Source organism: Ananas comosus, linkage group 5 (assembly GCF_001540865.1).
Source record: "Ananas comosus cultivar F153 linkage group 5, ASM154086v1, whole genome shotgun sequence".
Lineage (NCBI taxonomy): Eukaryota > Viridiplantae > Streptophyta > Magnoliopsida > Poales > Bromeliaceae > Ananas > Ananas comosus.
In genome coordinates, this window is record NC_033625.1 from 6,048,833 (window position 1) to 6,061,229 (window position 12,397).

A 12,397-nucleotide genomic window follows, 5' to 3' on the forward strand; every position below is an offset into this window, starting at 1 on the left:
CGCTTCCGAATAAGTTCAAATTATTATTTGAATATTTACGTTTATCTGTAAGTTCGATTTTATCTTTATTATAAAATTATTTAGATTTTTAATTACAATCAGATTTTCTGTGCGGTATTTGTTCCTACATATTAAGGTGTATCAACACACACATAGATATGCCAACTATTCCTAGCACAAATGGCATGGTAAAAGATTTAATAGTCGGTATCCGAAATTTTAAATTTGAAATCTAGTTGCTTTACATTTTTAACTAAATTTATTTTTTAAAAAATAAATAAAGCGGATAGCATGCTATTTTTTTTTCTTAAAAAAAAACACACATAGATATATGTGACGCTCCACTTCCTAAAAAGTCACTCATCTTAAAACTACTTTAGCCATAATACGCTTAACTCTCTTAATCTGGATGAAAAGATAAAGTGATGGATGAAAAATATTTCGTACCATCGGAGTGTAAAACTAAATTTTGTCTGCATATTTAAAATATTATTATAAAAAATTGAATTATGTAATTTTTTATCCATAACTTTTTATATGATTTATATTGTATATATTAAAAATATATTTTAATTTTATAACATTAATTAGTTAAAAATATGTTGTATAGTAAAAGATCAGAGAGAGGGAGAGAGAGAGAGAGTCTAGATGGTAAAAAAACAAAAGAGAGAGAGAGAGAGAGAGAGAGAGAGAGTCTAGATGGTAAAAAAACAAAAAAAAGGCCCCACACCACTCCCGACGTGGAGAATGGGAGAGAAAGGGAAGAATTGGGATGGAAAAAGAATGTTGAATTTCCCTCTGGCCAAATTAGCGTGAGAGAACACCATGTTGAATTTCAACGAAACAAAAGTGGACCCTACCCCCTTACCCCTTTCTTTGGCTCAAATCAACGTGGAGAATGGGGAAGAGAGAAGAATTGGGATGAAAAACAAAAAAAAATGGGCTCCACTCCAAGTCTCCGACCCGCATTTGTCCAAATCAACATGGGAGCGCGGCTTTACTTACTTTTTTTTGTCACTTTTTCAGAGGTCCTAGCTGCTTTCATAATATACGCTTAGTTCATACTGCTTGATGAATAAAGCAGATAGCTTGTTATTTTTTTCTCAAAAAAAATATGGGAGCGTGGCGTTCGATTTCATCTAGGTTTTCTATATATATTATTATATAGCGTAAATTGATGTAATGCAGTAATGCACCACTAGATTGGTGCCGGTAATAATTTATTATAGTTGAGACAAAAGAGAGAGATGGTGGAAGAGAAATATTTCGTACATTGGGAGTAAAAATAAATTTTATATAGTATATTTCTATAATCTCATTATAAAAAATTTAAATTATATAACTTTTTACACATAGATTTTTATATTATTTATATTTTATGCATTAAATATAAACTTTAATTTTATAATATTTATAACTTAAAAATAAATTGTACAGCTTTTTGCTGAGAAAGAGATTGACGGAGAATAAAAGCGAGAGAAGAATTGGATAGGAAAAAAAAAAGTGGGTCTCACCCCACCCTCTCCACCCTGGTCAACATAGAGAATGGGGGAGAGAGAAGAATTGAAATGAAAAAAAAAAAGTAGCCTCGTCCTAACCTGTTTTGCACAAATTAACATGGGAGCGCCACGTTGAATTTCCACTGAAGTTTAATATATAGAAGATATATGAAATATGTAGACTTTTTGAGGAAAAATACTAAATCTACAACCTAAAGAATTATAGTCTCTACGATCTCTAAAGAATTATAGTCTCTACAATCTCTTATTCAATGATCCTTCGATCTTATACCACTTTTTCTAGTACTTAGTGGCAAGATTTGTAGAAAAAAAATATCTTTTGTATTAGTAAAATGGTAAGATTACAACTGAAAGTGTATGTAACTTTGTTAGTTAATTCGCGAATTATTCGCGAATTTTTGAAGAAACGTATTAAACGGCCGTATTCGTAATTTTTCGAAAATTCGAAAAAAAAAAACGCATTTTTTGGTCAAAAATACTTATTCGAGAATAATTCGCGCGCCGAATTATTCGCCAAAAATACAGTCCTCGCTCGTATCCGCGCCCGCGCTCACGCTCGGCCCGCGCTCACGGGTCGCGGGCCTCACTGCTCGCGCAAAACAGAAAAAATAAAAAAAACCCTTTCCAAACAAAAAAAAATCCTTTCCGAAAAAGGAAAGAAACAAAATCCTTTCTGAAACAGAAAAAACCCTTTTGCTTAGCACAAAACAGAAAAAATTAAAAAAAAACCTTTCTGAAACGTTCGCCCCCCTCCCCCCACCTAAAAAAAAAATCACTCGATCAAAAAAATTTAATCTCTTATGGACTATCTAAATCTCTTATTTATTTAATTATTTATTTATTTTGAGGTATAATATAGTTTGCTATTTTTTTACTTAATTAGCTTAATTTTGTAGCTCTTTATTTTTATATTCTTAAGGAATATAAGTATTTATGCTAATAGCATAAATCTTGCGAGAAAAAAAAACTTAATTTAATAGCCGAATTTTTAATAGGTGAACATATAATATCCGTATAAATCATGTATTCGAATAATTAACGAATTTATTTTTTAGCCATATTTTTCAACGAATTTAAAAATTAGAAGACGAATTATATCCATACCGAATTTTTGCCGAATCCGAATTAAATAATTATGGTATGTATAGCATTTTTCTTTTAAAAAAACCTTAAGGGGGCTATTTCAGAATATACAATCGGTTAGGGGTCTACGTACATTTTTTTTGTAAAAAATTAACATCAATAATTTGATCTGTTTCGTCGACTGGTCTCCTCGTCGACTGGTCTCCTCGTTTACTCCAGTCGCCTCTACAAACGTCAATCCACTAATTGTCCACCAATTTCCACCAATTTCTTTATCACAACAAATTTGATGGTTGTATTGAAATAGCGATGGATTGCACGAATATACTGTTAGTAGATGCCCTTAGTCAGCCACTTGGTTCATTTTTTACAATACGCAAATGTGCAGTTACAATTAAGTGGCACTATAAAAAACTTTCCATGTAAGGATGTTTTTTAAATAACAATTAGAAAAGCATCTTCAAGCTCCCTACAATATAACAAATATCGACATTTCAAAATAAGTCGTCATATAAATCCTCTATTACAACAAACCAATTTATTAGATGATATACTTCATTATTATTTTTAATTTTTTGACACTTTAAAGCGTCAAGATTTCAAAAAATTCTTAAAAATTCTAACATTTTAAAGCATCATAATATATTTTATCGACGCTTGGTATAAGCGTCGGTATGTAAGTGGCGCCGTTTTAACAGACGCTTTTAAATGTCACGTTAAGCTATATTAGGACGATTTTAAGCATCATTAAATATAAAAAAAAATCATGTTTAAATGTTAATTTTTTTGTAGTGTGGCCTTAGCTATCTACTTCGTTTATTTTTTACGGTGCATGAATATACAGCTACAAATACGAGTGGATGGTTTTAGCTACCTGCTTAGCTAAAATATAAAGTAATTAAATATCTCAAACAGAAAAATTCGGATACTAATAATTATTAAGCATTTAACGAATTACCGTTAGTGACATTTTGCAGAAGCAATGTGGTACTAGGCACAGAAGTATTCTCACACCATGGTATTACTACCTTACAACAACTAAATAGGATTTTTGACTAAGCGTGGAAGGTAGTTTGTTATCTATCCAGTGGCCAAGATTAAACACCAACCAAGAGCTACTGCAGGATTACTATGGCTTTAGCTTCTCTTGTCTTAGTTCGTAGAATGGAAGGCTTTTTCCATGCACTATTTTTTCTCATCAATCTACTATATGTGATGTCCGCCGCCTGGTGCACCGCCACTGCCGCCGCCGGGATCAAAGAAGCTGCATCCGACCGCGCCGCCCTCCTCTCCTTCAAGTCGCTCATTGACGACGATCCGTTCGGAGCGCTCTCCTCGTGGAACAACGGCTCTCTCCACTACTGCAGGTGGCGCGGTGTCTCCTGCGGCCGCCGCCATCCCGACCGGGTCACGGCCCTCGACCTCAAGTCTCTCCGCCTAGCCGGTTCCGTATCACCCTCCGTAGCCAACCTCACATTCATCCAAAGGATCGAGCTGTCCGACAACAAGCTAGACGGAAGCATCCCGGAGGAGCTAGGAAGCCTACGCCGGCTGCGATATCTCAACCTGAGTGTGAATTCTCTTCGCGGAATGATCCCGTCTTCTCTAGGCAATTGCTCTAATCTTCGACTACTCAACTTGAGATGTAATAAGCTCAACGGTGAGATCCCGCCAACTCTATCGCGTCTTTCCAATCTTAGAGAGCTTCGCCTGAGTTGGAACACGTTACAAGGGACGATCCCAGATTCACTTGGGAATCTTTCTTCTCTACTCTCTCTTTCTTTAGGTAACAATAGCTTGTCAGGAGCCATGCCTCCATCCTTCGGTGGCCTTCTCTCGTTGAAGATTCTTGAAATCCAAGAGAATAGTCTCACGGGAACCATTCCGCCCAGTCTCACAAATCTCTCCGCTCTGAACGTGCTTGCGCTACGAAGAAACAAACTTCATGGTGAAATTCCCCATTTTGCAGAACTCCCATTCCTCTCTTACCTGGACTGCTCTTATAATTATCTTTCCGGGACGATCCCAATTTCGCTCGGACAACTTTCATCTCTCAAATATCTCATTCTCGGGATGAACAACTTAACAGGGGAAATACCGTCATCCCTTTACAATCTATCATCCCTGAAGGGCTTAGAACTCATTTATAACCAGCTCGAGGGAACTCTACCCTCCAATATCGGAAATGCTCTTCCGAACCTTCAAGTCCTTCGTATGTATGGAAATCAGCTCGGGGGGCAAATTCCAGCATCCTTGTCCAATGCTTCTGAGCTTTGCGACCTTGAGCTATCACTCAATGCATTCCATGGCACGATACCGCAGAGCCTTGGAGCCTTGCAGAGCCTCTTGCGGCTCATACTGACCGTCAATCGACTCGAAGCCAGGAATCCTAGTGACTGGAGCTTCATTAAAGCACTGACCAACTGCACCAGTCTCCAAGTGTTGGCACTAGGACACAATCAACTTCAAGGCACACTGCCCAAATCACTAGTCAATCTTTCCACTAGTCTTAATGTTTTGGTAATCGCCAACAACCAAATATCAGGAATTATACCTACTGAGATTGAGAAGCTCATCAATCTAACTATTCTTGCCGTGAATGGTAACGACCTTCGAGGCACCGTTCCCATAGAAATCAGTCATCTTTCGCAATTACAGTACTTGGATCTGTCGAACAACATGCTTTCAGGCGAAATTCCTCCCACTTTGGGCAACCTAACACGAATGGACAAGCTCTATCTTGGCAACAATGAATTTGAAGGAGCCATTCCGCTGACATTAAGCAACCTGTTAATGCTAGAGTTGTTAGATCTATCAAATAATAGGCTAAGTGGTAGTATTCCTAAAGAAGTTTTGACCCTTTCATCACTCACAATCTTCCTTGACTTGTCGCATAATTTACTGAACGGTTCATTACCGTTGGAAGTGGGCAACTTGATAAATATCTGGGGTGTTAATCTCTCAAATAACAGGCTCTCTGGTGAGATTCCAGACACCATCGGCAAATGCGTCATCTTGGAAAATCTTTATTTAGAGAATAACTTATTTCAAGGATCCATTCCTCCCTCCATCAGCAATTTAAGAGGGCTTGAGGAGCTTGATCTCTCAAAAAACTTCTTTTCAGGCCAAATACCGGCATTCCTAGATGAGCTCCCGGATCTACACTACTTAAATCTCTCCTTCAACAGTTTTGAGGGCCGAGTGCCGATGAAAGGGGTCTTTAAGAATGCGAGCGAAGTTTCGCTTATCGGAAATAGTAAACTCTGCGGCGGAATTCCAGAATTACACTTGCTGAAATGCACTTCAGATGCCTTTGCAACAAAACATCACTCTGATTATAAAGTCAGAGTAATACTCATTCCTATATGTGGAGCTATTTTGTGTTTGATTATAATCATGTGCTTGCTTGGGATACATCACTTGATTAAAAACTCACAGAGAAAGCCGCTGTCGAGGTTTTCCTTAAGAAACCGATATGCAAAAGTATCTTACGATGAGCTCTTGAAGGCTACAAATGGGTTCTCCTCAGATAATCTGATCGGCACGGGAAGTTTTGGGTCGGTTTATAAAGCTGCCATGAACTATGAAAACGCTGACATCGTTGCGGTGAAAGTGCTTAACCTTCAACAGCATGGGGCTTTCAAAAGTTTTATGTCTGAATGTGAGGCCCTCAGAAGCATTCGACACCGAAATCTTGTCAAAATTCTTACATTGTGCTCTAGTTTGGATCACCGTGGTAACGATTTCAAGGCCTTGGTTTTTGAGTACATGCCTAATGGGAGCTTAGAAGAGTGGCTACATCCAAATGCATGCCAGAATAGGCCATTCAGAAGCCTAAGTCTAATCCAGAGGTTGAACATAGCTATCGATGTAGCCTCGGCATTGGAGTATCTTCATCACGGAGGGTCCGTGCCGATTGTTCACTGTGATCTTAAGCCCAGCAACATCCTTCTTGACAATGAAATGACGGCGCACGTGGGCGATTTCGGGTTAGCAAAGTTTCTGCGGCAACCGCCTGACGAATCATCAGAGCGTTCATCTACCAGCATTGTGGGGATCAAAGGATCTATTGGTTATGTTCCTCCAGGTGAGAAATATGCAATAAAATTCTAACTTTTTTCATGCTTTACGGCATTTTAGAAAAAAAAATATAACACATTTTTAGTTGATTCCTAAGTATACTATATCTAATGTTTTTTGCTGCTCATTATTGTTTGAAGCAAAAGCAAAGTGAATAGCAAAAGTTTAATAAATAAAATTGAAAATTTAGTATAAAAATTAGTAGAAAAGAGGGAAAAAAATATTGTGGGAAATAAAAAGGATACTAGATATTAGCTACGGCCTATGAAAACCGACATACTAGAGTTAGAATAAACTGCTTGATGCTTACTATTAAAAACTGATTAATTATAAGCGCTAAACACGCTTGAGCTAGATCTTTATTTCTGCATATCTAATGCTATTTTAGATTCGATTTATAACTATGGCTTGGAAAACAGTTGAACGAAATCCAAACCCAAATGAATTCACCTGACAATCTGGTATTATTTTTTTCCCAATTGACTAATGTTGTGCAGAGTATGGAATGGGCTGTAAACCATCTAGGCTCGGCGATGTGTACAGCTACGGAATTCTTCTGCTGGAGATGTTCACTGGAATGAGCCCCGTCGATGACATGTTCAAAGATGGTCTGAGCCTTCGTGGATATGTCCGTGCCACTGCTGCTTTTCCTGAACATCTCATGGACATTATAGGCAGAAAACTGCACTCAGCTGATAATGATATAGCTTACCAAGAAGAGTGTGTGCGAGATTGTGTGGTTTTGGTGTTCGACTGCAGTCTCTCGTGCTCAAATGAATTGCCATATGAACGATGCGACATGACGAAAGTCTTAAAGGTGCTGAGTGCAGCAAGAGAGAGGCTTCTTAGCTAAAAGCTGTTTTTCTCCCTATGCTACGTTTCTCACTAGAGGCAAATGAATGTATGTTTGACCATCCTCTGCTTTTCCTTATTTGCATTTAAAAAATAACCTTGTGTAATGAATATGCCTAGTCCTTATGGTTTTGATCATTCCTTTCTAAAATGAATATAACCAAAAGCAGTTAAGCACTTCAATTTATTTTTGCATCTGTATACATTAATAGCTTAAAATTCCTAATTTCTGGCTCAAGTTTATAACTGAAGCCTAATATAACCCATCATTGCCAAATCTCTGTTGAATACATTTTTCAACAGATAGCTCCAACCCTATTTAGAAGGTTGTATAGACAAATTTTGGATTTTAAGCACAAACTACAGAAAGATCATAAATAGTATGATAGAAGGAGAATATTGACCAAGAAAAATTAAGAGGCATTTACATTCAAACAAAGCATCACATACAAAAGCAAGAATCCAATGCAAGGGACCACAAACACCGAAAAACGCAACTATCACCCAAAGTATTTGACATTCGAAAAAGAACACCAGATACGTACATATACCACCCCTCCGGTTCGCGTCCAACACCATCATCTCCGCCTGCGCCCTCAGTTCGTTCAAAACGTCCTCATACTATATACCAAATACACCAACAAGTGAAACTCAAATTCACGAATCAAAATCAAATTTTGAGAAGAACCCAGATCGGGAAATGGGGCAGGGACCTTATCGGAGTAGGTCACGGACTCGTCGCCGAGCACGACGTCGCGGGGGCCGTCGAAGGCGACTGCGGTGGAGGCGGTGTAGACGACGCGGCGCACGCCGCACTCGATTGCGGCGGAGATTAGGGTTCTGGTGGCGCCAATGGCTAGGGCGTGGAGTTCAGAGAAATTGGGAGGTGGTGGTGGAGATAATGGAGGAGGAGGAGGAGGAGGTGGTGGTGACGGGATCGATGTGGAAGACGACAACGGAGCCGGAGAGGGCGGGGATGACCTGGGCCCGGTCCGAGGAGGTGAAACGGGCCGGGAGAATGTAATGTACCTGACGAATCGCAGCCGCCGATGATGAGATTGCTCTGAGGCTTGGTCGGCGATGAGGATGATGGTTGGATCGGATTAGAGAAATTGAGATAATTGAGTGACAGAAGGGAAGAAGAAGAGCAGAGGAAGAGTTTAGAGAGCTAGAGAAAGAGGAGAGTTGGGGAGGAATAAGGGTTTGGAGAGGTTAGAGGCAGGTTGAGGGAGACGAGGGCATGAGACTGCGAGAGAGAGAGACAGATGAGACGTAGGAGAATTGGGGAGAAGGAAAATACTAATTCCGTTTTCATTACATCATGGTATTTATACTAATGATGGAAAGCAAAAACGCTATTCTATAGGGACTAAACAGCAAAGGTGGTAAAAAATAGAAGCATGGGCTTGATAGGCCGCTATTCGGCGCTATTATGGGCCCCCGCCTGGGCTTCACTGGTCCATGAGCTCTTCTTGTAACCGGTGAGTGAATATCGGGTCGCCTTCTCCGCACTATCCTCCGCCCGGCGGGTAGCGGGTCCGCTTTTTCCATCCGATCCAGGAATCGGGTCATCCGCTCCGCTGGTAACCCGGGTCAGAGGGTTATCGATTCGTTCCCTCCGCGGAACCTTCATCCTGCGGATATTGGGTCCGCATTTTCCATCCGACCCGGAATCGGATCGCCCGCTACCCGCTACCGAAATATTACCGCTTCCTCCGCTCTCCAGATCCTGCAGGATTTCCCCTCTTACTTCGATCCTCCCTCCTCTCCTTCCGAGCATCCAGGATGCCCTAGCTCCGCCGCTCCGCCGCTCCACCGGAGTTCCACCCGAGCGACCTCGCGCCGCCGGAGTTCCGCCAGGCTCGCCCTTCCTCGACTTGCTGCGGCCACTTATCTCTCCCATTTTGTAAAGTTATCATTTTTATTACCTTCCTCTGCTAACTACTGAACTACTAATACTTCAGGTCAGGTCGTTACAGAAAACCTGGTTGGTGGACCGGACCGGGAGAAGGGGAGGGATCGGCGACGCGGACTGTCCAGTGGCCGGGAGAGACGAGCGCGGCGCCGAGGGAGCGGCCGAGGAAGCTGGACCGGCCGAAGGTGACGGCAAAGGGGATCCGGTTCGGCTCCGCTGCGAGTGGACCGGGTTCGGAGCCATTGAGGGGGATTGAAGGGGATAGAGAGGGAGAGGGTAGGGGGAACGAGGGAGAAAGAGAGAAGAAAGGGTAACGAGAAAGATAGAGCGGCGCCGTTAAGTGTTCGTAACGGCGTTTCTCACGCACGCGCTCGTGACGACCCGTTCCGTACCAAATCACATACAATTGAATCAAAATTTTCAATTATATGATTCAAATTTAGTGATGCAAAACCGATAGTCTCTAAAGCAAGTGACAAAGAGCTTGGTGGTTGGTATCTAAAATTCAAGTTCGAATTCTAGTTGATTTACATTTCTAGCTAAATATATTTCTGAATAAAATAGACGAAATCTCAAAAAAAAAAAAGAAAAAATAGTGATGCAAAGGGCGCGGAGATCCGGCCCTCCTCCCGGCTCCCACTACTAAAATTCCGTCCCACCTCCGCCCGGAATCTGTAACAAATTAGAAAAATGAATCTCCTAATTCGCTAAGTCTCATAACTTATTTTTTGGTAGCATCTCGAATTTGTCCCAACAACAAATATTTTTTTATAAATTATAATATTATTAATATATATAATTAATAACATCAATTATAAAAATTAAGAAGATCAATCACGGTTCAAAGAACAAGTCAAAAATTTCAAATATATGAGAAATAAGAACATCAACTTATTTTATTTTGAACTTTTTTGTGAACATATTATTTTTTAAAAAATTATGTTACTATACTATCAATAATACCAATTTTTTGGTACTATCGAGTTTTCAGCTGTTGAATGAAAGGATGTACTGTTAGGATAATAGTGGTCCTTTAGGGTTGAGTAAGTGGCTGGCTGAATAGTATAATCTAACGAGTGAAAATGATTAAAAAAAATAGATTTTACGATAGAAAAATTGATAATAGCAAGAACTTGATATTATTAATAGTATAGTAGCCGGACTTATTTTTTTAGAGATATTTTCTTAAAAAAATACATCTTATACGTCGCATTTTTACAACTTCGTTGTAAAATTTTAAATTCTATAAATTTTTATATATAAACTTTTTATATAGTATAGATTGTATCTAGCAAAGTAGATTTTATAATTTTATAATATTAAATTTTAAAAAATAATTTAGTATATGTAATGTACCAATAGACTAAGTGCTGATAATAATTTATTATAGTTGAGAAGAAAAGATAAAGTGGTGACTGAAAAATATTTTGTACCATTGGAGTGTAAAATTAAATTTTGTAGTCTACATTTCTAAAATATTATTATAAAAATTTAAACTATGTAATGTTTTATCCATAACTTTTTATATAATTTATATAGTATATATTAAATAATAAATTTTAATTTTATAATATTGATTAGTTAAAAATATGTTGTATAATAAGGTACCGTTTGGTTTGGGTATAAAGAAGAACTAGCTATTACAGAAATAGATACAAGTATGGGGATAAAAAAAATAGTATTTGGATGAAAATTAGGTTATTCCTGAGGATAAGAAAAATAGCGTTTGGATAGATAATATAGAATAAGAAAAATAGTAGGTAGTTATATATAGAAAATGAAAGTGTTGTTGGGAATAGTTATACCAGCTTATTTCAGGTACCCAAGAACTACTATTTTCGGATAAAAAATTAGCATTCATGGGTATAAAGGGGATAAGGAGTTATTCCACCCCTTATTCCCAATCCAAACGGGGCTTTAATGAGATTGACGGAGGTCGAGGTCGAGAGAGAGAAAGAGAGAGAGAGAGAGAGAGAAAAGGAGAATCTAGATGGTGGAAAGAAAAAGACCCCCACCCCACTCCTATAGAGAGAGAGAGAGAGAGAAAAGGAGAATCTAGATGGTGGAAAGAAAAAGACCCCCACCCCACTCCTGACGTGGAGAATGGGAGAGAAATGGGAGAATTGGGATGGAGAAGAGAAGGTTGATCCTACTCTAATTCCTTCGGGTCAAATTACCATACGAGAACACTATATTGAATTTCAACAGAAAAAAAGTGGGCTCCACCCTCCTCATCCCTTTCTTCCGCTCGTATCAACGTGGAGAATGGGGAAGAGGGAAAAATTGGGATGAAAAAAACGTGGGCTCCACTCCAACCCTCATTTGTCCAAATCAATCTGAGAGCGCCGTGTTCCCTTTCAACTAGAGTTTCTACATACATTATATATTGTAAATTGATGCAATGCACCAATAGACTCAGTGCTGGCAATAATAATTTGTTATAGTTGAGACAGTAAAGATAGAGTGGAGAAAACGAAATATTTGGTACATCTGGTGTAAAATTAAATTTTATATACTATATTTCTAAAATCTCATTATAAAAATTTAAATTATAAAACTTTTACACATAGCTTTTTATATTATTTATATTGTATGAATTAAATATAAATTTTAATTTTATAATATTCATAAGTTAAAAATAAATTAACGTGGAGAATAAAACAGAAAGGAGAATTGGGTAGGAAAAAAAACTCCTCCAGAATCAACGTAGAGAATGTAGGGAGAATTGAAATGAAAAAAAATGGGCCCATCCCAACCTGTTTTGCGCAAATTAACGTAAGAGCGCCATGTTGGATATATAAAATATGTAGATTTTTTGAGAAGAAATGCTAAATCTACAACTTAAAAGAATTATAGTCTTTACAATCTCTTATTCAATGGTCTTTCGATTTTATCCCACTTTTTCTAGTCCTTAATAGCAAGATTTGTAGAAAAAAGATGTCTTTTG

General features: G+C 38.4%; 2 protein-coding genes and 1 long non-coding RNA gene across 3 annotated transcripts; 2 read left to right on the plus strand and 1 right to left on the minus strand.

The window, feature by feature from the left end:
* LOC109710344 (receptor kinase-like protein Xa21) lies at positions 3,720-5,991 on the plus strand. Its single transcript, XM_020232856.1, has 2 exons — positions 3,720-5,945; positions 5,977-5,991. Exons 1-2 carry the CDS (start codon positions 3,735-3,737, stop codon positions 5,989-5,991), a joined length of 2,226 nt encoding a protein of 741 aa, XP_020088445.1. The 5' UTR covers positions 3,720-3,734.
* Positions 5,974-7,807, plus strand: LOC109711047 (probable LRR receptor-like serine/threonine-protein kinase At3g47570). The gene is made up of 2 exons (XM_020233934.1): positions 5,974-6,690; positions 7,181-7,807. The coding sequence occupies exons 1-2, from the start codon at positions 6,000-6,002 to the stop codon at positions 7,534-7,536; spliced, it is 1,047 nt and encodes a 348-aa protein (XP_020089523.1). The 5' UTR covers positions 5,974-5,999; the 3' UTR covers positions 7,537-7,807.
* LOC109711049 lies at positions 7,919-9,845 on the minus strand. The gene is made up of 2 exons (XR_002216496.1): positions 9,363-9,845; positions 7,919-9,292 (listed from the first exon to the last, which is right to left on the minus strand). It is a non-coding gene; the product is annotated as an uncharacterized LOC109711049 (long non-coding RNA).

Coding starts and splice junctions, on each gene's coding strand:
- LOC109710344 (XM_020232856.1), top strand. CDS start 3,735: ATGGCTTTAGCTTCTCTTGTCTTAGTTCGTAGAATGGAAGGCTTTTTC.
- LOC109711047 (XM_020233934.1), top strand. CDS start 6,000: ATGTGCTTGCTTGGGATACATCACTTGATTAAAAACTCACAGAGAAAG. Junction 6,691..7,180: donor TATTGGTTATGTTCCTCCAG/GTGAGAAATATG, acceptor AATGTTGTGCAG/AGTATGGAATGGGCTGTAAA.